Source organism: Hemiscyllium ocellatum, chromosome 10 (genome assembly GCF_020745735.1).
Source record: "Hemiscyllium ocellatum isolate sHemOce1 chromosome 10, sHemOce1.pat.X.cur, whole genome shotgun sequence".
Taxonomy (NCBI): domain Eukaryota; kingdom Metazoa; phylum Chordata; class Chondrichthyes; order Orectolobiformes; family Hemiscylliidae; genus Hemiscyllium; species Hemiscyllium ocellatum.
Window position 1 is genome coordinate 12,602,617 of NC_083410.1, and position 27,733 is coordinate 12,630,349.

Consider the following 27,733-nt stretch of genomic DNA (forward strand, 5'->3'; position numbering starts at 1 on the left):
GACACACTTTGTTAAAGCCTTTCATCTTGCATTCATCAAGACAACCCACAAAATTCTGGGGAAGGGTCACTCAACCCGAAACACTAACTCTGGTTTCTCGCCACAGATGTTGCCAGACCTGCTGAGCTTTTCCAGCAATTTCTGCTTTCGTTTCTGATTTGCAGCATCAGCCACTTGTTCAGTTTTTATTTCACAAGATTACCAATTTAGTGGCAACACCAAATGATGCTGTATGAGGGGAGGATGGCAATTGATTGGCAAGAGCAGGCTGGAAGAGGCGGTGTCATGGAGAGTGTACACAGAGTCCACTTGCCAACCAATCACATTCTTCTCTTAAAATTGTTGGTTTCCTGTTAAAATGGTTTTCTTGTGAAATGTCCTGATGAGTGCAAGATGACAAGTTTTGACAGAATGTGCAATTTTCCAGCAATAAACTTGTACTCCCTTCTCCCCTGAGTGCTTATCCATCTTTGTCTCGAATGCTATTCACTTCAATTCCTGACACACCACGTTCCATATCAGGACATCATCCCTTCTTCTACTCGAGCAAGCCCCCTCATTATCTGGAGAGCTCCACAGATTTCCCTTTTATTCCCTCAGAGGAGGCACTCCAAAGTTTTCCTCCGCCCTCTGAAGAAAGCTCAGGGAGTCTCTCTCCCACTGCGATCCCCAGGTTCACCATCACACCAACACATCCCCTAGCCCCACACCCCTTTCTCCCTCCCTCCACACATTTCTAGGCACCCTCCCCCTCCCCGGTTGTATCGAAGGGTTGTGGCCCGAAACATTGACTTTCCTGCTCAGAGTCATAGAGATGTACAACATGGAAACAGACCCTTCGGTCCAACCCGTCCATGCCGACCAGATATCCCAACCCAATCTAGTCCCACCTGCTAGCACCCAGCCCATATCCCTCCAAACCCTTCCTATTCATCCAGATGCCTTTTAAATGTTGCAATTGTACCAGCCTCCACCACTTCCTCTGGCAGCTCATTCCATACACGTACCACCCTCTGCATGAAAAAGTTGCCCATAGGTCTCTTTTATATCTTTCTCCTCTCACCTTAAACCTATGCCCTCTAATTTTGGATCCCCAGCCCATGGAAAAGACTTTGTCTATTTATCCTATCTATGCCCCTCAATTTTATAAACCTCTATAAGGTCACCCCTCAGCCTCCGACGCTCCAGGGAAAACAGCCCCAGCCTGTCCAGCCTCCCTGTAGCTCTTCTCAGATACTGTCTGGCCCGCTCTGCGTTTCCAGTTCCACATCTACCGACTCTGGCTTCAAGCTTCAGCAGTCCTCACTGCCTGCAGCCTGTTTAGTTTTTGTTTTAATGAGCGTGTCCTCACGGCTCTTCTGAATCTTTTTTTTTGTGCTTTGTCCAAAGCCTTGAAATCCTTCAGATAATACGAGCAGAACTAGTCACAGTCACAAAGGAAGCTCGCTGCAAAGTTAACTCATGCTGAAAGCAAATAGGATAAAGGGCCAGTGGGTGCTGGAACAGGAGGATGAGAGCATCAGAAAGTAGAAGAATCTGAGAGCTCGTAATACACTGATTAATAAATTACAGCCCATAAGGTGCTCCCTTCTCCTCTTGAGGATGTATTGGTGTTAGATCACAGCCAGATCTGTCTGAACTAATCCCATATCCTTCACCTTTCTCAACATCTTCACCTTCCCTCACAAAGGTCTATGTTCTTCTTTGTCTCTGTTTCATTGGCCATTTGTTGGATTTGATGATGCGACAGTTTTGTGTGGGAGAAAACACGTCATTCTGGGGTGACTCCCCTGGGGTTAAGTGGAAGCTCAGACAGGAGAAGAGGTGCACTGTTGGACCGAGAAAAACACAGGAATCACACAGAGGGGAAGCCTGAATTGTGCAGAGTGGAGAGGGTACAGGCGATCACAGAGTAGGTACTGATACAGATTAAAAAGGCCATTAACACTCTGGAGGTAGCTTGTGTTGTGATGGGAATGAAAAGCAACAGAGTTATTTCAATTTGTGTCGGACCTCAGTTAGACCACATACAGATTGCCATGAATTGTTAACTGATGAAGAGGATAATGGGGAAGGTGCAGGGGAGTTTGATTGGAACAATTCCAGAACTGAGATCTTGTATTGATCAGGAAAGATTGAAAAATCTTCTGATCATTTCTCTAAATAAGAGGAAATGGGGAAGCGGAGTGGGTGGGGTCCCAGTAGAGGTTATGCAAGGGTTTGATGGGGAAAGCAAAGATTATAGGCGTTCCCCTGAATGGTAAAACCCAGAAACTAAATATGAATTTGTCACAACATAGAGTTCAGGTGAAACCTCTTTCACACAAACAGCGATGAAGACGGAGTTCACTACTACAAGGACGGGGAGAATGCTGGTAAATGGAGTTGAAATGCCAATCAGCCATGATTGAATGGCGGAGTGGACTCGATGGGCCGAATGGCCTCACTTCCACCCCTATGTCTTATGGTCTTATGGCTAATGCAAGAACACTTTGCAGGTACCATTGTTGGTGGAATTTGCCCTCTTTCACTGATATCTCCACTCCCTCGCACTCCCCAATGTTGAGAAACTATAGTTGATGAGAGCTTGCAGTAAACATCAGTTAACACAGACCAGAAGCTGAACAATCTCAAGCCAAGGAGCAGGACTAAATGTTTGCCCTCCCCTCGAGAAAAACTTTTTGAAATTAGTGACAATACCTTTGAGGTAAGTTTAAAACAATGCCATCAAATATCTAGTGCAACTGAATAAAATCCAAAAGAGTTGTGCTTCCTGATTACAGTATGAATTACATTTGTGATTATACTTCATAAATTTGGAAAACATTTCCACCTCACCAATTTAGGAAATTACACTTCTGAGAGATTAACTGTCTCTCGGTCATGCAGAACTTTAGCTTCTCACTGAAAAATAAAGACATGTTGCTGAAAGATTTTTATGTTTTGCACTCATCAGAACAAAAGCAAGAGTGTCAAATTTCAAACAATCCCAACAACTTATAATGGAGGGGGAACTGGTTGGCAGGTCAACTCTGATTGGTCAATGTGTTGCCAAGGTGATATTACAGGCTCCCCAGGCTCCTCGTTAATTCAGTCAAAAAGGTGCAAGGCTTGAACATATTCTCCATGGCAATACATCAGCCAATCAGAGTCAATCAGCACAGTCTTCCTGTGGAGTATACATTGATGTGCTCGTTTGTGATTTGGCATTCTTGCATTTGTCCTGATGACTGCAAGATGAACACCTTCAGCCATCTCCTTCCAACAATAACATAAACAACTGCTGAAACAAAATAATGTCTCATCGATCCATGTGTTTGCGAGGAGAGTGTTGGAAAGCCAGGGGAAACCTGGGAACACTGGCCTCACCTGACAGGTACATTTGGTACAGCTGTCCACTGTCCACTCTTCCTCATTGTCAAAGAGACGCCCACTGTGCCAGCACTGTCCTGGTCGCACGTTCTTCAAAGTGTCATCGAGAATATCACGAATGATTACATTTTCCTCGGTCTGCGAAAAGAAAGGATTTCCAGGTGAAGTAATGTTTCTGTGTCGTCTAATTAAATCCTTGTTCGTCACTCCTTTTTCACTGCACTGTGCCTAATTTTATTGATGCTACTCATTACATTACAGCTACGGTTAATAGTGATCGTGCCCATTATAAGTTGAATGTACAGGTGAACAGTTATAGTCATAGAGTCATAGAGATGTACAGCACGGAAACAGACCCTTCAGTCCCACTTGTCCATGCCGACCAGATATACCAACCCAATCAAGTCCCATTTGCCAGCACCCGGCCCATATCCCTCCAAACCCTTCCTATTCATATACCCATCCAAATGCCTCTTAAATGTTGTAATTGTACCAGCCTCTACCACTTCCTCTGGCAGCTCATTCCATACATGTACCACCCTCTGTGTGAAAAAGTTGCCCCTTAGGTCTCTTTTATATATTTCCCCTCTCACCCTAAACCTGTGCCCTCTAGTTCTGGACTCCCCCAGCCCAGGGAAAAGACTTGGCCTACTTACCCTATCCATGCCCCTCATGATTTTGTAAACCTCTACAAGGTTATGCCTCAACCTCTGACACTCCAGGGAAAACAGCCCCGGCCTATTCAACCTCTCCCTATAGCTCCATTGCTTTCAGCCTCCCCTGGGTTTACTCCACCGAATTCACTAAAGCTCCTCAGATAGCGCCTTCCAAACCCAAAAGCACACTACCATCAAAATAAGAAGGGCAGCAGCTACATGGAAACATCACCACCTGCAAATTCCCCATCAAACCACTCATCGCCTTGCCTTGGAAATATATCACTGTTGCTGGGTCAAAATCCTGGAATTCCCTCCCTAAGGGCATTGGGGGTCAACCCACAGCAGGTGGTGTGAGTCAGGGTTCATCCCCACCTTCTCAAGGGCAACTAGTGATGGGCAATAAATTCTTGCCCGACCAGTGACACCCACAGCCCACAAATGGCTGAAGGGATTTTGACAATTGCCCCGTCCCCCTGCACTGTTCTGGCAGTGCCTCCGGCCTTAGAATGTGCCCTCACAGTTGGCACTACAACAGATGCAGCGGCACATACCACTTTGACCAGTCCGTCTGCCAGGTTGCTGACAAGAACCCTCAGTCCATTCAGCTCCTTGAACATGTTTCCGATGTCACTGCAGGAGTGGTCGCAGAAATCCACAACTTTGTTGGTTTTGTGCCCGATGAAATCGCTCTTGATGGCGGGGCTGACTCCGGCAAATTCTTGGTTTTCTTTGCTGTTCGTTGCCTCGGCTGTTCCAGGAAAGTAAGAACAACAGGATCAACACTTATCACGCTCGAGTGCTTTTATAAAACCCGAGTGGTCTGGTAGGATACACTGAGGAGAAGCAAGGCAGGCCATACACAGTGGCTAGTCACTGACACTCATGTGCCATGAGTGAACTAAAAAATACATGATAATTGGTACTCGTCGAATTAATGTTCTGGAGACACGGGTTTGAATTCAGTAGCTGGGGGAATTTAAATTCAATTAAATAAACATCTGGAATAAAATGCCGCTGTCATTAAGAATGATCATAAAACTGCTGGATACTTATTAAAAACCAATCTGGTTCACTAAGTCCTTCAGCAAAGTAAATCTGCTGTCCATATCAGGTACCAACGGAGCCTGGGGATCAGTTAGCTCAGCTGGTGTGCGATGTAGAATAACAGCTGACAGCATGGGTTCCATTCCTGTTACTGACTGAGTGCACTGTGAAGGACTCTACCTCATCTATGTCTTACGGTGATCCTCAATGGTCTCTCTTGAACAAAGATCGAGCAGGAGTAGGGTCCTTCGAGCCTGCTCCGCCACTCAATAAGATCATAGCTGATCTTTTCAGGGACTCAGCTGCCTTAATTCCAGATTAGATTAGATTCCCTACAGTGTGGAAACAGGCCCTTCAGCCCAACAAGTCCACACCGACCCTCTGAAGAGTAACCCTCCCAGTCCCATTTCCCTCTGACTAATGCATTTAACACTATGGGCAATTTAAAATGGCCAATTCGCCTGACCTGCACATCTTTGGACTGTGGGAGGAAACCCACACAGACATGGGGAGAATGTACAAACTCCACACAGTCACCTGAGGCCAGAAATGAACCTGGGACCCTGGTGCTGTGAAGCAGCAGCACTAACCACTGAGCCACCGTGCTGCTCAAAGGAATCTACCTTAGCTTTAAACACATTTACCGAGGTAGTGTCAACAACTTCACTGGGCAAGGAATTCCAAGTTAACTTTACCTTTTGTGTTATAGGCCTATCTGTGACCCTCAAGCAGCGGTTAACCCTGAGAACCACTCAGCCATACCTGACTGTGACAGGGTGCAGTGAGAGTGTGTGTGTGTCTATGCCACATGGACTGCAGGATTTGTGAAGGCACCTTACCACGACATTTTCTAGCGGTAGTTTTTTCTTTGTTCTTGTGTGGGACTTGGGCATCACTGGCAAGACCAACACTTTGCTGTCCTGTTCCCAATTGCCCTTGTATCAATTCAGATGGCAGCCCAGAGTCTGGAGTCATATATCAGCCAGACCAGGGAACTACAGCTGGTTTCTGAACCAGATGGGTTTTTGACAGCACTCAATAATGCTGTGGTCATTATTAGTGGGGTTAACTTTATAATTCCAGAATTATTAATTAAATTCCAGCAGCAGACATGATGGAATTTGAACTTGCGACCCAGAGAGTTAGACTGGGTTGATGGATTACTCCTGATGAAGGGCTTTTGCCCGAAACGTCGGTATCGCTGCACTTTGGATGCTGCCTGAACTGCTGTGCTCTTCCAGCACCACTAATCCAGAATGATGGATTACTAGTTCAGTCACATTAATGCACCACCACCCCATTACTATGTTCCAAGGATGAAATCTAATAAAAAACTCAAGATGGCCACCCAGCAACAGTTGCTAACGTTTCCCTTGTAGTTGCCAATGTGATTGGTTTTTATGGAACATGTTCAGGGGATGCATCAGCAGAATTTTAATGGACTCAGCACGGCGAATCTATTTTTGCAGCCCTCACTGGCAACCAAAACTGCCAACTTTACAGACAATTCTTGCATTAGGAGGAGAATCATTAGGGACCAGATTCCAGAGCCAGCGTGCATCCAAAATAAATCACTGTGGGGGAAGTGGAAAGTATAATAATCAGGGAAAAATGATGGCAGATGCCTTTATGGAAGCTCTTTCCCTGATGTGAAGACTACTGCACTGCCAATGGCTGGAAACTCAACACACACCATCCTTTCGTCACTTCAATCTCCTTGCTAAGTCTGAAATATTGCCGTTGACAAAGTATTACATTATTACTGCAAAACTCCCTCAGACAGAAGTACAACCACCAAACCGTGACATCAATGTCCTTACATATGCAGATTGCTATGCTGCCGAGAATGTTATTTTTGAGTCACTTCCATTCAAGAATGAAAATGAAATCACGAGATAGAAGGATCAGAGAGACCAATCAGTCCACCGCATCGAGAAAGGTTTCAGATCTTCCCCAGCAAGGCACTCAACTCTCTTACACCAACTCCAAATTCTACTCTGCATTATCCTGACTGTGGAGTTCATTCACTCCTACCTCGCTACTGATGGGAGTGCTGCTTTACCCAAACAGCTGTTTCATGGTTGAGATGGGTTACAGCAAGACCCTATCTGCTGTCTCAGGATTTCAGTGCAGATTTTGGTTAAGAATAGAAGGGTTCCCCTTGCTGTCTTGGTCCAACATTTGAACCTTATCCTACAATCGCTGAGGAACAGCTAATCTAGTCGTCATTAATACATTGCTGCGTCTGGAAGCTTGCTCTGTGCCCAATGGGGCTGCTGTGCTTTACGTTATAGTGAGAGCAGTAAACATTTCCCCAGCTGTCACATGCTTTTGGAATGATCAGAGTTGGAGAGAGGTGGAATATAAACACAGGTCTTGTGCTGTTACTTCTACATGATCCTTTGAAGGTTTCCTACAGAATGGTACAATACTAATGAACTCCACCACATCCTTGCTTTTCCGTAGAGGATTATAGAGCAAATTCCAACCAGCTAATTGGAAAAACACGTGGCGCAGTGCACGTCCTGATGGTTATTGAACCATGTATGCCAAGGCATTAAGGCAAGGTCTAAGTCAAAGGATGAATAAAAACAGAAAGAACTGCAGATGCTGTAAATCAGAGGCAAAAACAGAAATTTCTGTAAAAGCTCAGCAGATTTGGCAGCATCTGTGGAGAGAGATCAGTTAATGTTTCAGTCCAAGTGATCCTCAGGACCCTGAGAAAGGGGTCACTCCATTCTGAGGAAAGGTCACTCAACCTGAAACCTTAACTCTGATTTAAGGTCACATCCACATCCACTGAGCGTTTAGAGCAATTTCTCTTTTTGTCTGTAAATAAAAGGTTGACTTATTATTGAAGACCTGTGCTCCATCCTGGATTTGTTTGTAGACAGTGGGATTGAGTAAGAAGCCACTTTCTTATCAGTATCGATGGCTGTTTGAGATATCACTTGCAGAACCAGGAAATTCCAACACCAAGCTCTCAATAAAGTGTAAAAAGTCACAGACTCAAAATGCCCACGAACAATGGGTTGTTCCAGTTGCAGGTCCATGTGAGGGTCCTTGTAGATTTACATTTACCTTACAACCAGCTAAATAATTCCCGGGATTGGTGATGCAAACAGTGTACAGACACCCAGCCTAAACCTGGGCTAATACTATGTGAAAGTGAGGACTGCAGATGCTGGAGATCAGAGTCAAGATTAGAGCGGTGCTGGAAAAGCACAGCAGGTCAGGCAGCATCCGAGGAGCAGGAAAATCGACGTTTCGGGCAAAAGCCCTTCATCAGGAATGATGAAGGGCTTTTGCCCGAAACGTCGATTTTCCTGTCCTTGGATACTGCCTGACCTGGTTTGACTCTTGACTCTGGGCTAACACTATGTCTTGTCAGTCAGCTATGGTTCAATTGGTAGCACTCTTGCCTGGAGTCAGAGCGTTATGGGTCAAGTCCCATTCCAGGGTTCCCAACTCTGAGCCTAGTCCACCATCCAACAAGATGGTGGGTGATCTCCTTCTGCTCTCAATTCCACTTTCTGTCTGCCCCATGATCATCAACTCCAGATTTAGAGTATAGACTGGACCAAATATGAAAAACTGGTAATGATTTTCCTCCTTGAGAGAATCTGAATCAAATTATTCCATTACCGAATAGTTATTACTCCTCAGTAATTAGGCAGCATCAACACTACAGGCAAGCACCGAGCAACAATTTTGCATTAATTCATTCAACACTAACCCCACGGCACATCTGCTTTCAAAGGTCTCCTTTATCATTGGGCTTCAACTCAGAATTGATTCAGCTCCCTACTCTTTGGTTGGTTAGCTCAGTAGGTTTGACAGCTGGTTTATAACATAGTGTGATACCAACAGTATGGGTTCAATTCCCACACTAGCTGTGGTTACAACGAAGGACTCTCCTTCTCAACTTCTCCCCTTAACGGAGGTGTGCTGACCCTCAGGTCAAACCACCACCAGTCATCTCTCTCCCAAATGAGGGAGGAGCCTTATGGTCTGGTGAGGCTATGGTGACATTTGTGACTACAGCTGATATTTCTGCCTGAGTGGGCAATAGAAACCCAGGCTACCCAATAATTTGCTATCCCCTCTCATATTTTCCAAGGTTTGCCTAATTAGTTCTTACAGTTACGACTAGTTAAGACACGGCCTTTGAATGTGTCATGAATGAACGTTTATTAATACAGATACCCTGACATGGAACATGCATAGTTGTCATATCATCCTGAACATTCAGCAGGTACCATTTCATATTTGTTTAGCTCATGCAAAACCCAAACGATAGCTTCCACCTTTGCTCAGTTTAAAGAGATTAGTCTGCACTGGGGGATACTAAGGGAGGCAATGGCCTAGCGTTTTTATCACTGGTCTGTTAATTCAGAGATCAGTTAATGTATTTGGGACCTGGGTTCAACTTCCATCATAGGAGATGGAGGAATTTGAATTCAATTAAAAAATCCTGAATTAGGAGTCTAATGATGACAAAATTATGAACAACATTATCAAAATGATATAGAGTCACAGAGATATATAGCATGGAAACAGACCCTTTGGTCCAACTCATCCATGCCAACCAGATAGTCGAGATAAATCCAGTCCCATTTGCAAGCATTTGACCCATATCCCGCCAATCCCTTCCTATTCACATGCCCATCCAGATGCCTTTTAAATGTTTCATTGTACCAGCCTCCATCACTTCCTCTGAAAGCTCATTCGGTACACGCACCACTCTCTGCGTGGAAATGTTGCCCCTTAGGTCCCTTTTAAATCTTTCCCCTCTCCCCTTAAACCTATGCCCTCTTGTTTTGGACTCCACTACTGCAGGGAAAAGACCTCATCGATTTACCCTATCTATGCCCCTCATGATTTTAGAAATCTCTATAAGGTCACACCTCAGTCTCCGATGCTCCAGGGAAAACAGCCCCAGCCTATTCAGCCTCTCCCTATAGGTCAAATCCTCCAACCCTGATAGAGTCATAGAGTCATAGAGATGTACAGCACAGGAACAGACCCTTCGGTCCAACCTGTCCATGCTGACCAGATATCCCAACCCAATCTAGTCCCACCTGCCAGACCCGGACCATATCCCTCCAAACCCTTCCTATTCATATACCCATCCAAATGCCTCTTAAATGTTGTAATTGTACCAGCCTCCACCACTTCCTCTGGCAGCTCAATCCATACATGTACCGCCCTCTGCGTGAAAAAGTTGCCCCTTACGTCTCTTTTATATCTTCCCCATCTCATCGTAAACCTATGCCCTCTAGTTCTGGACTCCCCCACCCCAGGGAAAAGACTTTGTCTATTTATCCTATCCATGCCCCTCAATTTTGTAAACCTCTATAAAGTCACCCCTCAGCCTCTGACGCTCCAGGGAAAACAGTCCCAGTCTGTTCAGCCTCTCCCTATAGCTCAAATCCTCCAGCCCTGGCAACATCCTTGTAAATCTTTTCTGAACCCATTCAAGTTTCACAACATCTTTCCGATAGGAAGGAGACCAGAATTGCACGCAATATTCCAACAGTGACCTAACCAATGTCCTGTACAGCCGCAACATGACCTCCCAACTCCTGTACTCAATACTCTGACCAATAAAGGAAAGCATACCAATCACCTTCTTCACTATCCTATCTACCTGTGACTCCACTTTCAAGGAGCTATGAACCTGCACTCCAAGGTCTCTTTGTTCAGGAACACTCCCTAGCACCTTACCATTAAGTGTATCAGTCCTGCTAAGATTTGCTTTCCCAAAATGCAGCACCTTGCATTTACTGGAATTAAACTCCATCTGCCACTTCTCAGCCCATTGGCCCATCTGGTCCAGATCCTGTTGTAATCTGAGGTAACTTTCTTCACTGTCCACTACCCCTCAAATTTTGGTGTCATCTGCAAACTTACTAACTGTACCTCTTATGCTCGCATCCAAATTATTTATGTAAATGACAAAAAGTAGAGGGCCCAGCACCGATCCCTGTGGCACTCCACTGGTCACAGGCCTCCAGTCTGAAAAACAACCCTCCACCACCACCACCCTCTGTCTTCTATCTTTAAGCCAATTCTGTATCCAAATAGTTAGTTCTCCCTGTATTCCATGAGTCCTAACCTTGTTAATCAGTCTCCCATGGGGAACCTTGTTGAATGCCTTACTGAAGTCCATATAGATTGCATCTACTGCTCTGCCTTCATCAATCTTCTTTGTTACTTCTTCAAAAAACTCAATCAAGTTTGTGAGACGTGATTTCCCACTCACAAAGCCATGTTGACTATTCCTAATCAGTCCTTGCCTTTCCAAGTACATTTACATCCTGTCCCTCAGGATTCCCTCCCACAACTTGCCCACCACCAAGTTCAGGCTCACTGGTCTATAGTTCCCTGGCTTGTCCTTACCACCCTTCTTAAACAGTGGTGCCATGTTTGCCAACCTCCAGTCTTTTGGCACCTCACCTGTGATTATCGATGATACAAATATCTCAGCAAGAGGCCCAGCAATCACTTCTCTAGCTTCCCACAGAGTTCTCGGGTACACCTGATCAGGTCCTGGGGATTTATCCACCTTTAACCATTTCAAGGCATCCAGCACTTCCTCCTCTGTAATCTGGACATTTTGCAAGATGTCACCATCTATTTCCTTACAGTCTATATCTTCCATATCCTTTTCCACAGTAAATACTGATGCAAAATATTCATTTAGTATCTCCCCCATTTTCTGCGGCTCCACACAAAGGCCGCCTTGCTGATCTTTGAGGGGCTCTATTCTCTCCCTAGTTACCCTTTTGTCCTTAATATATTTGTAAACACCCTTCTCCTTAATTCTATTTGCTAAAGCTATCTCATGTCCCCTTTTTTACCCTCCTGATCTCCCTCTTAAGTATACTCCCACTTTCTTTATACTGATATCCTTGTAAATCTTTTCTGAATCCTTTGAAGCCATGTTGACTATCCCAAACCAGTCCTTGCCTTTCCTGTAGCAGGGAGACCAGAATCACACACAGTATTCCAATGTGGCCTCACCAATCTCATAACATGTTGTTAGAATCCCATTTACAGGCAGTACCCAATCTATGCACATTCAACTTTGTCGGCCCTTACAAATAACAATTTAAGGATCCAATGTGTGAAGAATGCTTTCAAACTGCCATTTTATACCGTGTGGTGCTTGATGTGTGTTCAAACCGAAACTACGAACATACTCAGGACCCTGGGGATAGTCTGGGGAAATGACAACAATGCTAAATCATTCCAGAGATCTGTCCATATCCCTATGATTTTTGACAACATTACAATTTTAACTGTGGCAAGTGATAATATGACAGTTAGATGGTGTTTCTGACTGGTGTGGACATGATGGGCTGAAGGGCCTTATACTATGCTGCAGATCTTCACAACTCCATGACAATAACAATTCTCAGAATATCAGTGCGAATTGTTAATATCAGAATGATACAGAATAGACAGATAAAATAGACACATGCCCACATAATATCTCAATGATAGCCTGGGAGATCATATTACAATATAACTGAGGAAATTAATACATACCAGGGTGATAATCTTGTATATAATTAATGTCAGAATGATATTCCACAGCATGCCAATATTGCAATGATACCTGAGGGAATGATAATGTTGCAACTGTACCTCGAATCAGCTATTTCGGACTGAGATGAAGAGAAATATCTTCAGACAAAGAATTAAGAATTGTTGGTTTTCTCCAGTCAGAAGGTGGTGGGTGCCCTCACCCTGCCTTGTAGCTACCCTGACCAGGTCCACAGCAGTGATGTGTCTCACTGGTCTGTCTGTGCCACCTTCACATGTCCATGTTTGTACCTGTCATCCAAATACACCTCGGTCACCCCCTCATTTAACCTGTCCTTCTGTCACCCACCAGAAAAGATCTCTGTTGCTTTCCAGCTCTGGTCAAAAGGCTGAAACGCTGACATTTTCTTTTCTGGATGTTTCTTTTGAGACTCTCCAACTCTTGGAAATTCAATTAGCTCTTTAGTTTAAACCTGCCACTGGGCATCCACATTTCTGTTTTCTCCCCATGATCTTTGCTATTGTAATAAAGGTTGCTGAGGCACACGGGACAGTGAACAGAAGGTGGCATCTTAGAAGTCTTTTACTTGTTACGAGATTGAGTTTTCTTGTTCTTAACACATCGTTCATCTTCACAATCTAGCTTCTGACCCTTCCTGCATTTTCCACTTTATTATCTTTCTTTGGAGGATGCTGGCTCACTGAGTGTATGTTAGTCAGGGGTCGATAGAGTTTTGAACACCAAGGGAATAAAGGGATAATGGGGGTAGAGTATGAAGCAGATTTAGAGGTAGCTCAGCCTGATTGATTGAGCAGGCTTGAGGACTATATGGTGTTCACTATTTCCTATGTTAGTTAAGAATATCACAGAAATATTTCAGGGAATTGGTGCGATTGCAATAATACAGCCTCCATAGCTTATAGAGTCCAGATCCAAAACAGGCAACCACTTATAATGACCAGAAGGGCACCAGTTTATGATCTGTGAGTATTAGTTACCACAGTTGTCACTTACAGTTTAACAGCTCCATTTATTTTGGGCAGAAGTAGTTGTACTCCCTCATCCTCATGTCCCTCATTAGTGTATGCCTTTCATCTCGATACCATGCCCATTCCTCCTGTTGACCTCCTCTGCAGTGACCTGTGTGCTACCCTCAATCCTTTTGCCTAATTCACATTGCCACGGATTTTACAATGCCATCTCGTCAGGTACTATAAGGGCCACAGCTTCTTCCCCCAACAATCTTCACCGTTTCTGTTCCTTTGGCCTTTGCCAGCTTTGCTGAGATATTGAAGTAACTCTCCAATATCAGGTCTGAAAAAGAGTTTATTCAGTCTTTTGTGCTCTCTCTCACTATAAAACACCAAATGCAAATTCAGATATCTTCACCAGACATCAACCAGCTGGCAGATAAAAGCATCAGCAATGCTGCTGTACACTGTGGATTGCAAATGCCTTTAATAACAAAAAAGGAAATATACCTTAAAGTGATAGTCTAATAGATTATAATTACTGTACCAGAATTGTACTTGACCCCAAGTTAATGTAAAACTATTAAAACTGGCAAATTAGTTCATAACAATACTCTAGGGCAATGTAAATACTCTAATACTTTGCTAAAGAAATACATTTATCAATATGTATAGGTAGTAAATATTGTGTTAATGGCTGCATTGTTTCAGAAGGAGGCATTGCACCTGCACCAGTTTGTTAACTGAGCATCATTACCCAGTGGCAATCTCCAGTGTCTTACAATAACAGTGTGTTAATAGAACATGTTATACTAATGCGCAACAGTACAGACAACGTGCTTGTATTAAATTTATTTATTCACAGGGTGTAGCTGTCGATGGTACCCATCCAAATTTCCAGAAAATGGTGACTAACCACCTTTTTGAACGACAGATGTCCATATAATGGAGGTTGCTCAAAAAGGAGCTCTGGGACTTTGACCTAACAGCCATGACTAAAACCAACTTTTAATTCCAGATTTACAAACTGAATTCAAATTCCAGCAGAGAGCAAGATGGGATTCGAACCTGTCCCACCACAGCAGCTCCTCTCCATTATTAGTTCAATGGCAGTACACCACCTCCCTTTTATTCCAACAATCTCCCATAGTGCTGAGCTTTCTCAATTCAGACACGGCACATCAATAATGTGTGAGTTCAGGGAAGCGTTGATTTCCAATGACATGACGGTATCAGATTGACCGAACGGGAGGTCCCAATCCGACAGGCAGCCTTTGGAAAACCCAGCAGAGTTGTACATTAGCAGCCTGGGTGGGATTAGCTGGGAGAAGCCCCCCCCCCACCCCCACATGGCTCAATCAGTTGGACTGAAACTTGATGGTATGTGAAGGGGAAAATCAGCACATGTACATGGACTGAAACATAAGTATCATTACCTGGTCAATATTGGTCGACACATTGAGCCATAGTGTTACTGTGGGTAAGAGTACTGCTGCAATGATTACCTCAATATCAAGGATTGATAAAATTTACAAAGGAAGCCAAGTTTTTTTTTAAATACAACAAAAAACTTTCCTTTTGGCAGATAAAGTATTGGATTAATCAACTTTAATTCAACAAATGAGGATATCACTTGACTTTGCGTTTACAAAATAAAGAAAATGGAGAATGCAAAGTCCAGGGCTATATGATGGAAGTCTTTACAATTTCCGAAGATTTGGACAGGGTGGTTAGAAGCACATGGTTTCCAGTTGCTGGGGGATGTAGAATGAGTGACCATAGATACGAGACTCAGTGTCGAGAACTGAGAATGGGGAAGTCACTTTGAGGGTCAATGACTACATAGGCTCCACGGCAGTGCCCTCCCCTCAGAAAATCTCCTTCTACTTTTAAAAAGTTTACACAAAGGAAATTGCTCTCCCTGTTATAGAAGCATCCTATTTTTCTATTGACCATAGCCCTCCCAAAAAGGGGGCGACATAGGCCATGTGATGGACAGCCTTTGAGGTTATTACCTTTAGAACATTGCATTTGGAACAGTCAGTGCCACACCCAACCACAGCAATCAGATATCCCCACTCACAAGGTTACTGTTCATTGAAACCAGGTGTTTTGTTAACGTTCGGTGAACAAGACGTTTCCAAGGAGTAATATTCAGTACAAAGAGGATGACACTGAACAACTCGCTCAGGGGCACTGTCCTCTAGAATTAAAGTCTCACTCGGCAGCAGCAATGTTCAGAGAATCAGGTCTGCTATGATTACAGTCCAATCTCACATTTTACTTCAGTCTCCATGAGCACAGCTTTGCTGACTGGTTGCTCAGGAAGTCTCATATCTGCACACGGCTCTATTCTCTTGGGCGTCAAGTCACCTAAATTGGGAATGTACTGTGTACACAAAGAGTATGAGTTGCAATTCCAACATCACTGCATTGAAAACTTGGGTGTTCACAAAGCAGGTTCTGTCCACTTCATAAAGATGATGAGACAAGTGCAAGTCCCAGGCATCCATCAAAAAGGTCAAACTCCCACAATGCCATCACCTCATCCAACTGGATTCTGACTGAGCCTTTGCTGCTACAAAATTAGCTGAAGGACCTTTGTGAAGTTGTCCAGTCTCTGATGTTACAAGTTATTCCTGATGTCCAGAGTTACACTTGCCTCCATCGTTCTCAAATCCCAGATGTACAGCTTTTCTGTTGCAGCCTGCAGGGGTTTGTATAACTGCCCACCTACCCTGGTGCGACAGCATTTGTGAATGCAGAAGTCCTGATAAGCCGGAACTCAAACTCGGCATTTGGAACACCGAACTCCCTCCTGAGCTTTTCCCAGTATTGTCCGGATGCTTACAGAAATTACGATGATGTAAACGGTAATTGTGCTTTGGAGAACGTATTAAGATTTGAAAAGCTTTGCATCTTGAATGTGCCACATATAAACTAACCCGACCACTGCATTGTAACTGCTCTAAATTGCCTGATCAGAATTGACCTGAATGCCTAATTCACTGCTGACAGATGTATTATGAAATCCCTTCAGCAGGCATGTTGCCTTCCCCAGCCCACGCGCCAACCCATCCACTGGACAGCGTTATCCTCCAGAATTCCCACACTGATCCGAAATCCAAAGGTGACTAAATGACTATGGATGGTGCTTCCATTGTCCTCAATCTTTACTTCCCTGGTATATGTTGGACATATCCCACTGAGATAACATGATCTTGTCTGCTTTGATACTGCCTGCTTTATAAAGTACAGCCTCCTTCAATTATTAGACTTGCCAACTTTCTCTGCATTAATACCATTCTTGGGGTCTGCATGGCTTCAATCAGAGAGAGCTGGAAACCAGCTAATAAACATTTATTAGTTGGATAGGTATGGAGGGATATGGACCAAACGTAGGCAAATGTGGTTAGTTTAGTTATGAAAACTGGGCGGTATGGTCCAGTTGACCCAAAGGGCCTGTTTCCATGCTATAATTCTCGTTAACCCTTTGCAAGGTAGACTGTTGCAGGATTTTATTGCAATCTCTCTCTCTTAGGCTCCCGCTTAACGTGTATTGATATCATCAATGACGCACCTTAACAAGTAGCAGAATAGTGACCAAGCCCTTATCCTCCAGTATTTTCTTTAATGAGGACACGGGGATGATTCCTCAGGGAACCCTCTCCTTTACTTTCTTTTTCTTTCATGGATTGGTGGGAGTCACTGGCCAAGGCCAGTATTCGTTACCTGCCCCTAACTGCCCTTGAACAGAGTGAGTTCCTCCATCATTTCAGAGGGTAGTTGACTCACACCGCCCATTGCTATGGGTCTGGAGTTGTGTGTAGGCCAGACTGGGTATGGATGGCAGATTTCCTTCCTCAGAGAAAATCAGCGAAGCAGACAGGTCTTTATAACAAATTGATGGTTTAATGGTCCCCATTACAGAGACCAGCTTTATAATTCCAGACATAATTAATTGAATTTAAATTCCACCAGCTGTAATGGTGGGACTTTAACACACGTCCTCAGAGCAGTTGCCTCTGGATTTCTGGTCCGGTGTCATTTCCATTGGACTAGCAGATCCTGCACAGGATCATACTGGCCTGTTCCTGAGAGTCTTTACCCTTCCTTTGCAGCTGACCTTCCCACTGTACATATCCTTGGGAAAGGGAGCGCAGAAATCTTAAGTTTCTGACTAATTTATTTCTTTATCGTGTTCTCTTCTGTACATTTTCTGTTCAGCTTGGCTCCCCACTGTGTGATGGATCTGAGTCAGGGAGATCATGTCAAACCAAGCTGGCTGTTTTTGAGGATGTTGCTAACAGCATGGATGGGGTGGCCTGCAGAGGTTGTCAAACTGGGTTTGCCAAGGGTCCTCTGCACAGGAGATGGCTGGGAAAAACACAAGGTTTTGAAATAATGCGGTGACATGGGTCGTTATCTAGCTGGGAGAAGGGATGCCATTGCAATAGCCATCTCCAGTTGGGGCTCTCCCTCCATGTCACGAAGGCAAGTTTCCGTTTATTAACCTTTTGAACTCACGCAGACAGCTCCCACCTAATGACGCAGCGTGGGAGACTAACAACCGAGCAGGCTTTTTCTCAACCAGGCCTGAGCTCCCACAGAAGGCAGCCACTGTCTCACACTGCCACAACAAAACAGCTCCCACTTCACAGTGTGGTGAGGACACGGTCCAAGCGGGAATGTAAGCAACCGCCCTCACCCTCCCCTCTGGGCACCAAATTGCTGCTGATGCCCACAGAGAATGACAGTGAGTAATCTTTGCCAGGAGGTGGTGCCTTTTTCACTGGCGCGTGTGCCTGCTGGGTTCCTGCCAGCCACACTCGAGACAAACTGTGTAATGACTGCCAGCAGTGTTGGTTTCAAAGCTCTGCCTCACAGTGGGTTCCAACGTCGCCACCAAGCTCAGTTGCTGAGCACAATGCTCAGCGCGAACAGGAACCATGCGACGCTGGGTATGTCCTGGCCTGGAGCCGATCTCATGACCTTAGGTAAGACGTGACTGACCGGGAGAAAGTAGGAAACGCAAGGCTGCAAGGCGGCTTTAAGCTAAGAGGCCTGACAGACCATTTCACCCGTAACACCAATCTGCTCCCCCTTAGCTAAAGGGTATAATCTTACACGGGGGCAGTATTTTTGCGTGAAAGAAATGAGGTGACTCACTGTGTGGAGTTTGCACATTCTCCCCGTGTCTGCGTGGGTTTCCTCCGGGTGCTCCGGTTTCCTCCCACAATCCAAAGATGTACAGGTCAGGTGAATTGGCCATGTTAAATTGCCCGTAGTGTTAGGTGAAGGGGTAAGTGTAGGGGTATGGGTGGGTTGCGCTTCGGCGGATCGGTGTGGACTTGTTGGGCCGAAGGGCCTGTTTCCACACTGTAAGTAATCTAATCTAATCTAAGGTTTGAGTAAATCCTTTGTGGGTGGCAGGGGGAAGCTGAGGCAGATAGTCCTCCAACCTTTAAACAGTGCGTAGAATGAGCACGTGGGGTGTTTGAACTGTCAAGGTTATGGGTCTCGTGTGGGGAAGTGGGACTAGTGTAGTCAGCAGTAAACCTTTGGTAGTACAGACATGATGGGCCAAAGGGCCTCTGCTATATTGTTATGATGCTACGTACTGCCATTAACTTGCTCATTCTTCAGCTTTTCTTCAGAGCAGCCTTCCAGTTGCTGATCACCTTCTGACCTTTATCTTCTTTAAGCTAGCTGAATTACTTATGTTCAATTGAAACAACAAACGGGAGGGTGGGGGAGGCAGGCTTAGCATCACACCAGCTCTGGCTGTGCACAGGGCTCCCTCGGTATTGGATGAAAGACCTAGACATCAAGTTCCTACAGTGGTGACTGAGGCAGGGCTATCTCAATTCATAAGACCACAAGACATGGGAGACCACTCAGTCCATCGGATCAGCTCCACTTCTCAACAAGAGCATGACTGATCTGATAATCCTCAATTTCCCTTGATTCCCTTTCTGATTTAAAAACCTCTCTGGCTTGAATATGCTTAATGACCTGGCCTCAACCGTTCTCTGCAATAGAGAATCCCTCTGACTCACCCCCCACATTCCTCCTCAGGTCTCTCTTCAGTAGGTCACCCTGCATTCTCAGATGATGCCCTATGGTCATGGACGTTTCCACTCAGGGTAACAACCTTTCCTGCGACGACCCTGTCAAACCTCCTAAGAATCTTGTACATTTCAATGGAGGACATGGGAAAGGGGAAGTCACTCAAAATAACAGCCACTAAGGAAAGAGCAGAGTCTGAATAAAATAAAAGGAAGGTAATGCCAGCAAATAAAAGGGAAATCAATCTGTCAGCACCAGCTGCAGACTGATCAGACTCAGGAGGTTACTCCATCAGCAGTGAGCACATTTATTTCACTCCTTGTTACATTCAGGGATTTTCACTTAGATCATTAAAATAGCAGAATGCTACACCATGTCTGCAAGCTAGTCATTAAACTCTAGCCCTCATATTGTTTTGTTTTTATAAAGATGTGCAAATGAAGTAAAGATGATGTAAGTAAAAAACTCTGAGTAGTTACAGTACTGCCTGGAAATATGCCAGAGGTATGTACAACTGAGGCATTGAGAGAGCACTGGATGGTTATTTGGATAGTAGTAGCATGCGGTAAGATGGGGAAAAGGCAGGAGATAAGCCCAGTGCAGGCATGATGGGCTGAATCTACACGATAATCATTCTGTTATTCTGGTGAATCTACTTTGCACCTCCCCTCTGGTCACTATATCCCTCCAGAGATGCAATGCCCTGTGTACGGGATGAAGTGCAGTAATCCAGCAGCAGCCTAACCAGAGATCTATACAACTGGAGCATAACCTCCAATCCCTTCGGACCCCAGCCACCTTGAGAAGAAGTTCTGGTAACCATGATTTGGGGATGCCGGTGTTGGACTGGGGTGTACAAAGTTACAAACCACACAACACCAAGTTATAGTCCAACTAGCTATCAGAGCGCCGCTCCTTCATGAAGAGGCAGTGCTCTGAAAGCTAGTGCTTCCAGTTAAACCTGTTGGACTATAACCTGGTGTTGTGTGATTTGTTACTTCCAGTAACCACTGCATTTTGTTTTCAGATTGTCGTTAGTTTTAAATCATGTCTGCATTGGGACGGCTGTCCCTTCACAGTTCCTTCCTCCTTCCCTTTAGAAAACACCCTAACCTGTCTTTCTAAATACTGCAGATGCTGGAAGTCTGAAACAAAGACAAAACATTCCAGAAATGCTCAGCAACTCAAGCAGCATCTGCGGAGAAAGGAACAGAGTTCACACTTCAGTGCGATGATCCAGTGTTCTGGCAACGGGTCATCCATCTGAAACATTAATTCAGATTCTATGTTTCCCCCTCTCTTTCTCTGTGCTGCCTGCTCAAATTTTTTTTTGGATTTAGAAATGATTCATAGAATCTCTACACAGTGTAGAAAGAGGCTATCAGTCTGCATCAACCCTGAAAAGGCCTTCCCTTGGATGCTGCCTGACCTGCTGCGCTTTTCCAGCAACACATTTTCAGCTCTGATTCTCCAGCATCTGCAGACCTCACGTTTTCCCCCACAGTTAATCCAATTTGCCTGTATATCCCTGAACACTACAGGGCAATTTAGCAAGGCCAACCCACCTAACCCAGACATCTTTGTGCTCAGTGGGAGGAAACCCACACAGACACAGTGACAACATGCAAACTCCACAAAGACCAAACGCACCCAATGCAGGGAATGAACCCAGTGCCCTGGTGCACTGAGCCACTTGCTCAACCACTTGTAATGTGTTTAAAATGAAGATGGAGGCTAGTGTCTACCGGTAAGGAATTCAAAACGTTTCTCGGTGATGCACATTTCCTGCTGTCATAATGGTTTAGCAAGAAAAATAAACAAATTTTTAAAATGCTAGGGGATATCTGGAGACGGTTGGTGCTTCTAGTGACTGATCTCCCTAATTTATTATTTTACTGTCTGGTATCTTACTTGCAGTAATTTGGCAGAAACATAACAAATATCAGCGCAACTGTTGACATTGCTCCAAAAAGCAACAGTGTAACTACCTTTTCAACAAAATGATTCCAATGATGTCCAGTCTTTTAATGATAAGTGTGAGAGTCTCTGAATAAAGGGAGCTAGGTTTGGCCACACTGGGAAAAGCAAAAGATATTCCTGAGGAGGAAAACGGTTCAAAGTTTTGAAATGATATCCACTTAAAAAGAGTGATTGGAGCCGGGAACTAATAAAGGCTTGAGTTTTTGATAAAGTTGAACTCTCGGCATTAGGAATGCTGGAAACACTCAGCAGGTCAGGCAGCACCAGTGGAGTAAGCAACATACGGTCAGGGATTCCAGACGGCAGAAATGGAGCTGAAATGCTAACACCAGCTGCCCTCGCTAACAGATTCTGACTTCAAACTTCCAGCATCTGCAGCCGATTGCTTTGCCTTTATGGAGTTGTCTGCCACCTAGCGCAGGGAATGGTTAAACCAATTTGGAAACCAAATAATACATGGTGTAAGTCCTGAGCCAGCTAGAGGAATGGTGATGGAGCTCCTCATTGTAAGGTGAGGTAGCTGATTGAAGTTTAAGCTAGTTCCTTCACAAAGCTCTGAATAAGGCCAGCAAAATGGAAAACAACATATCCCCTACCATCACGTCATTTTGTCTTTCAGTATTAGTCATTGCTATCTCACTATTTCTGTCTGAAAATATTTTACTGATCTTGAACTAAAGCTATCCTGACAATATCAATTGTTCAGAGCTGTCCTCTACAATAGCTACATAGGACTGCAATACTCTTCTATATTCTGCTATTATCAATTAATATTTTGGTATAACTACAGTACTAACATTTTAGAGATAAACAATCCACATACATTTTATTAAATAGTATTTCAATCCAACCACCGGGTCATCAAAGGAAGCCAATCAGCCTCTGAGAGACTTTAAAACAATCCACTTGTTTGATAATACACATACATTCTAAGCCAGAGACAGCAGCTCCCTCTCTTTAGTTCTCCAACAATTCCCATAAATAATCCCCAACTTCGAAAGCATTTTCCAAATCCGTTTGTTTGTGAAATGGAATTAAATGGGAAACTGTTGCTGTGATCTGTGATCAGCTCTCTGACTGGGGCCAAGGCAAACAGCTCCACTCAATCAGATGGCAGCCAATGCTTCCAATTACACCCTTGCATCAATCACCATAAGCGCGGCAGTGCGCCACCCCATTGATTAATCTACTCTGCACCTCCCCTCTGGTCACTACATCCCTCTGAGGTACAATGGCTGGTGTGTAGAGTGCACTAATCTAGCACCAGAGATCTACACAACTGGAACATAACTTGCAATCTCTTTAGACCCAGCCACCTTGAGAGGAAGTTTCAGTAACCACTGCATTTTTTTGTCACATTGCCTTTAGCTTTAAATCATGTCTGCATGATATAATAGAGAACGCTTAATAGAGACCAATTTCATTTTGAGAACATAACAAATAGCGATGGTGTAGACTACTTGGCCCACTAAGCCTGTTCCCCCATTCATCACGGTTCACCTTGTCCTTGCCTTTCCCACTTCCTCCATCAATTACTTGAAAGGACACAGATCTGCCTCTCGCCATCCTAAGTGCATTCTGCCCTGGAGCATCCACAGCCTTCTGGGAGAGAGGTTTCCAAAGCCACGCAACCCTCTGAGTGTCAGTGATCATCCCCTTACCCTGAGGCTGTGTCCCGTGCTGGACATTCTCCAGCTGGAGCTGGGGAACCTCTCAGTGCCCACCCTGTCAAGCCCCTTCGGAGTCCCAGTGTGTTCCCACTGCTGCGTTTCAACTCAAAAGCTGAGAAACAATTCGAAGCCACCTCTAGCACCCAGCAGCAGCCGAGAAATCGGACCTTACCTATCTGCAGACAGCCATTACTCTGGAGAATATCCACTATCGATGAGCCAAATAGTAGGTGCATGTTCTGCAAGTAGCCCTGAGGACAGAATGGAAACACCTTTAATTTATAGGAGTTAGGACTGAGGTCTTGAAAAAAGCAAATCCGTTTCTCATTAAGGAATATCATTTTGGAAACCGTTAGATAAAACATTGGAAATTACTGAATACTGTTAATTATATGAGTATAGAGTGGGCTGAAGAGTCTAATTTCTCCAGCTTTGTCAGTGTTAGGTTGTCAGAAAAGGAGGTAGAATACATACCCTGAAGTTGCTGCCTGGTGTTAGTCCTTTAGCCACGTAGAGTCTGCCGTTGGTGGCACTAAGTTGCTCATAAATGGGGTCATCTAGGATGAAGCTGTCCGCTAGCTCACAGTCCACATACAGGTTGGCATTCTCTCCATTGACATGGACAGTGATGTTCTTCCACTGGGAGTCAGCAATGTCCACATGGTGGAAGGAGGCCAAGTTCTGGGTGTTCTCCACCGAGTACTGCAAGTCCAGGGTGTTGTCCACGCCGTTAGAGACGATCTGCAGCTGGCGTTTGTAGCCCGGGCCCTGGATAAGCAGCAAGGTGCCCCGGGTCTTCCTGTCCTGTCTCAGAGTGGCCGTCAGGATGAAGCCCTCATGGTAGTTCATGAGGCGGAGCAGGGTCTGAAGCTGGTCCCCAGAGGCAGCCGGGATCTTGTCGAAACGGGAGAAGCGGAAAGCCGGTTTGCGGGGGTCGGGGCCTCGGAACAGCTTCACTCCCGGAGTCTGTCTGTTCACATTGCTGATGGCGAATAGGTCAAAGACAGCTTTCTCATCCCGAGGAACAGCTGGAGGGACACAGGGGGAGCAGGAAGGAAAAGAAGGGCAAATTAGTGAGACCCAACAATAATGTAACCATGAGGGAGGGGAATGAGCTCAGGGGAGAGGGTGGGGAGCTGGGGGACACTTACCCAGGGGCTGACTCCTGACCCCCAGTGCCAACAGGACAGGCAGCAAGGCCAGCATCCCATTGCTCAGTAACATCAGGCTGGCCAGCAGGAGGACAGGGCACCTTCACAAAGCACTCTCAATCCGAGTCCCCCCCTTTCACAACGTCCCACACCACTCCGGATTGCCCGCCTGTTTAAAGTGAACAGCAACATTTAATGACAGGAAAACAATCCGCATCACTAACCCACCAATCAGACTCAATTCCACACTGGGAGAGACTTGCAACACACACACACACACAGATACACTATCTCTCTCACACACACACAGACACTCTCACACATATACTCCCTCTCTCTCTCTCACACTCACATACACACACTCACATTCACTCTCTCACATACACACTCTCTCTCACACGCACACTCTCTCACACACACACACACACTCAATCTCACACACACACTCAATCTCACACACACACACACACTCTACCTCTCTCTCACACACACACACACTCTATCTCTCTCTCACACACACTCTACCTCTCACACACACACTCACACGGACACACACTCTCTCGCACACACTCTCCCTCACAGCTCGCGTGTACCTTTGTTTTCGAAGCAAAGTTTGTATTTAAAAGAAAGTTGCAGTTTTATTTTTTTAATAAACTATGTCATGCGGATAAATATTGTCTCACCTGGCGTCAGAGCTCAGCAGCAACTTTGCCCCGTCTCTCTCTCTGTCCGGTTGTAGCCCAGTCACTGGTTTGGGGGAGAGGGAAGGGAAGGGAAGGGGGGGAGAAGGGGATGGGGGGAAAGCCTTGCTATCCGGACAATGCTGTAACAGTCTGAGCTGCTGCTGCTGCTGCTGCTGTGTTCGACAGCGTGTACTGGCGGAATCGTCCCTCCAGCCTGCCCTTTATATAGACTGAGGGGAGGCTGCTGTCAATCAGGCTGGTTGGGGAGTTGGGGAGGGGATAGTGGAGGAAGTGCAGCTCATTCATTCTTTCAGGACAAGTTACATAATCCGTCTGCCCTCCAGAAACCCCAGGCTTTTCGCTGCTGCAGCCTCCCCTCCCCCGTGGGGGTGGGGAAATCCAGGCTCCTGTTAACCCTCACCTTCTCCTCTTAACCCCCCCCCCCCACCCTCCCCCAAACACCTCGTATATATAAAAAAAGCCACTCAGTTTTCACTTGGTGGAGTGGAGGAGGGACTGAGTTGCCCCCAATCCCCCACCCCACACTTACCTCGTCTTGTGAAATGCAGACAGTTTGATGGATGAATGTAGCTGTTGTCATATTTTAATATCACAAAAAAAACATAGCAAGCCGCTCCGGATCGAGCAGGGCTCACGGTTTCACCACGTGGAGAGAGAAAAAAACAAGTTTAATGTGAGCTCTCCCTTTTGCCTGGGGGATTTTGACGGTGGGTTCAGAGTTATGAACACACACACACACAGACACAGACACACTCTCTGCTTCTTGGGTGCCCAGTGGTCATAAATCACCTTGTTCCCCACGAACGTGCATTGATTTTGTTTTCTGCTGGCTTGAATAAAAACAAAATCAGTAAAAAAAAAATGCCCACAGCATGACATCCCAGCAATCTTCCGTCCTCAAAATTACAGCGCTGTCAAAGTCAGGGCTGGACTCTGCCCGTTTATAAAGCGCTTTACCAGTCAATGTGCTGCTTTGTTTGTGTAAGTTAATGTCGTATTAATATAATAGGTTGAAACCCCAAATTTGTGCTCCCCATTCAATAATCGCCGAGCAGAGGCCACTTAGGCAGTTTGAACAATAAAGGTTGAAACTGTGCTCCCTCTCCGCTCTCCCGCTGTGGTGTGTTTCATTCTACACTGGCTTCCTGGAGATCAATCAACTGGACACTGGGTTATCTGCATTCCCAGTGACTGTCTCTATTAACGCAGCTACTACTACCCCCTCACAGCATTCCCCCTCACAGCTCTCCCCCTCACGGCTCTCCCCCTGATAGAAACAATTCCAAGCCTCTGGGAAATGGGTTCAGTTTCTTTCATTCGTTCGGACAGCTCCTCCTCTGCCTCACGCGCTGACCCTCACCTTCATGAGGGGAACATCCCGACTGGATTAATCTATCTGAAAATGTGTTGCTGGAAAAGCGCAGCAGGTCTGGCAGCATCCAAGGAACAGGAACGAGAAACGTTGAATCTCCTGCTCCTTGGATGCTGCCTGACCTGCTGCGCTTTTCCAGAAACACATTTTCAGCTCTGATCTCCAACATCTGCAGTCCTCACTTTCTCCTGGGTTAATCTATCCACTGGATTAGCACATACAGTGGATTAACTCTTCCACTGGATCAGCATTCCCACTGGATCAGCATTCCCACTAGGCCTATGTGATCACTGGATTAACTCTACAACTAGAAACTCATCTCCACTGAATTCGCCTCTTTACTGGATTAAGTAATCCACTAGATTACCAGATCCACTAGATTAACTACATAACTGGATATAAGCATCTCCACTGGAGTATTTTACTAACTGGATTTACATTTCCACCAGATCAGATTATCCACTGAGAATAACATCTCAAATGAATTAACACACCACCTGGATTTCACTTGTTTTGGATTAATTTGCCTGGATTAACCCCTCTACTGGATTAACATCTTCACTGGATTAGTTTCTCCACTGGATTACCACCCCCTACTGGATTAACCCCTCCACTGGATTAACACCTCACTGGATGAGCACCCTCACTAGATTGTCATCTTCACTAGAGAATCACCTCTGTTGATCATTGCACAAAGTACAGTTGTTTCAAAGTAATAATATAGTTCAATAAGCAGTCAATAATATTTCTCAGTGTAAATCCAGTATCCATCCTGCCCCTTTGTATAGAAATTCCTTCCAGACTGCAGTCTACTCTGACAACTCCAAGTTGTTTATTTATGTAGGTGCTTAAACATTTTGAATCACCCAAACTTTAGAATAAACCAATTAAAACAACATGTCAATCTGTAAATGTTGTATTAATGTATTATTAAATATTTTGATTGAAGCAACTTTGATGAGACGAGTGTCTGTATAATTCCATTCCTGCCTCACTTATGTTATAACCACCAACGTTTGCAGTTTATAAATGAGGAATGACATCGTATCAGGAAATGATCCCTCACAGTGAGCTAAACCTAACTCAGACATACAGAAAATACACAGATGAGGAATTAAAACCCAATCAGTCCTTTCCAAATGTTATGCTTCACTCGATTCAGATGGCTACTGAGGGTAATTGTTTAATC

The 27,733-nt window shown here is 45.0% G+C and overlaps 1 protein-coding gene across 1 annotated transcript in view; it reads right to left on the reverse strand.

Moving 5' to 3' along the window:
• LOC132819653 (thrombospondin-2-like) overlaps window positions 1-25,322 on the reverse strand; it is a 72,036-nt gene extending 46,714 nt beyond the window's left edge. Inside the window, exons 1-6 of the mRNA XM_060831268.1 lie at window positions 25,152-25,322; window positions 24,469-24,637; window positions 23,792-24,345; window positions 23,490-23,568; window positions 4,583-4,779; window positions 3,370-3,510 (exon numbers count right to left, since the gene is read on the reverse strand). Of these exons, the coding sequence (XP_060687251.1) occupies window positions 3,370-3,510; window positions 4,583-4,779; window positions 23,490-23,568; window positions 23,792-24,345; window positions 24,469-24,541 (1,044 nt within the window). The 5' untranslated portion in view covers window positions 24,542-24,637; window positions 25,152-25,322. The remainder of the gene's footprint in view (window positions 1-3,369; window positions 3,511-4,582; window positions 4,780-23,489; window positions 23,569-23,791; window positions 24,346-24,468; window positions 24,638-25,151) is intronic.
• Window positions 25,323-27,733: the final 2,411 nt, after the last annotated feature.